The sequence below is a fragment of the Myotis davidii genome, unplaced genomic scaffold, assembly GCF_000327345.1.
Source record: "Myotis davidii unplaced genomic scaffold, ASM32734v1 scaffold663, whole genome shotgun sequence".
NCBI classification, from domain to species: Eukaryota; Metazoa; Chordata; class Mammalia; order Chiroptera; family Vespertilionidae; genus Myotis; species Myotis davidii.
Window position 1 is genome coordinate 3,953,988 of NW_006295816.1, and position 286 is coordinate 3,954,273.

Consider the following 286-nt stretch of genomic DNA (forward strand, 5'->3'; position numbering starts at 1 on the left):
TCCGCTTCTCCGAGGGCGGGCTGGGCTCCCCGATCCCGATCGCATTGGCTGCCACCGTGCGGAACTCGTACTCCACCCACGGGTTCAGACCCACCACGGTCGCCGTGAACGTCCTCCCGTCGATGACATCTGGGACTGAAAGACAGCAGGGGCACCCATGCTGGGCAGGCGGCACCCCTCCTTCCTCCCTGCCACGGTGCTCAGGCTATGGGGGTCTGAGGGCGCTGTGGGGGTTTGAGTGCGCTGTGGGGGGTGAGGGCGCTGTGGGGGTCTGAGGGCGCTGTGA

General features: G+C 67.8%; 1 protein-coding gene across 1 annotated transcript in view; it reads right to left on the minus strand.

Annotated features, from left to right (window-relative positions):
• Positions 1 to 286, minus strand: part of CNTN4 (contactin 4) — a 332,854-nt gene that overhangs the window by 10,427 nt on the left and 322,141 nt on the right. The window contains exon 16 of the mRNA XM_015568361.1: positions 5 to 135. Within this exon, the coding sequence (XP_015423847.1) occupies positions 5 to 135 (131 nt within the window). The remainder of the gene's footprint in view (positions 1 to 4; positions 136 to 286) is intronic.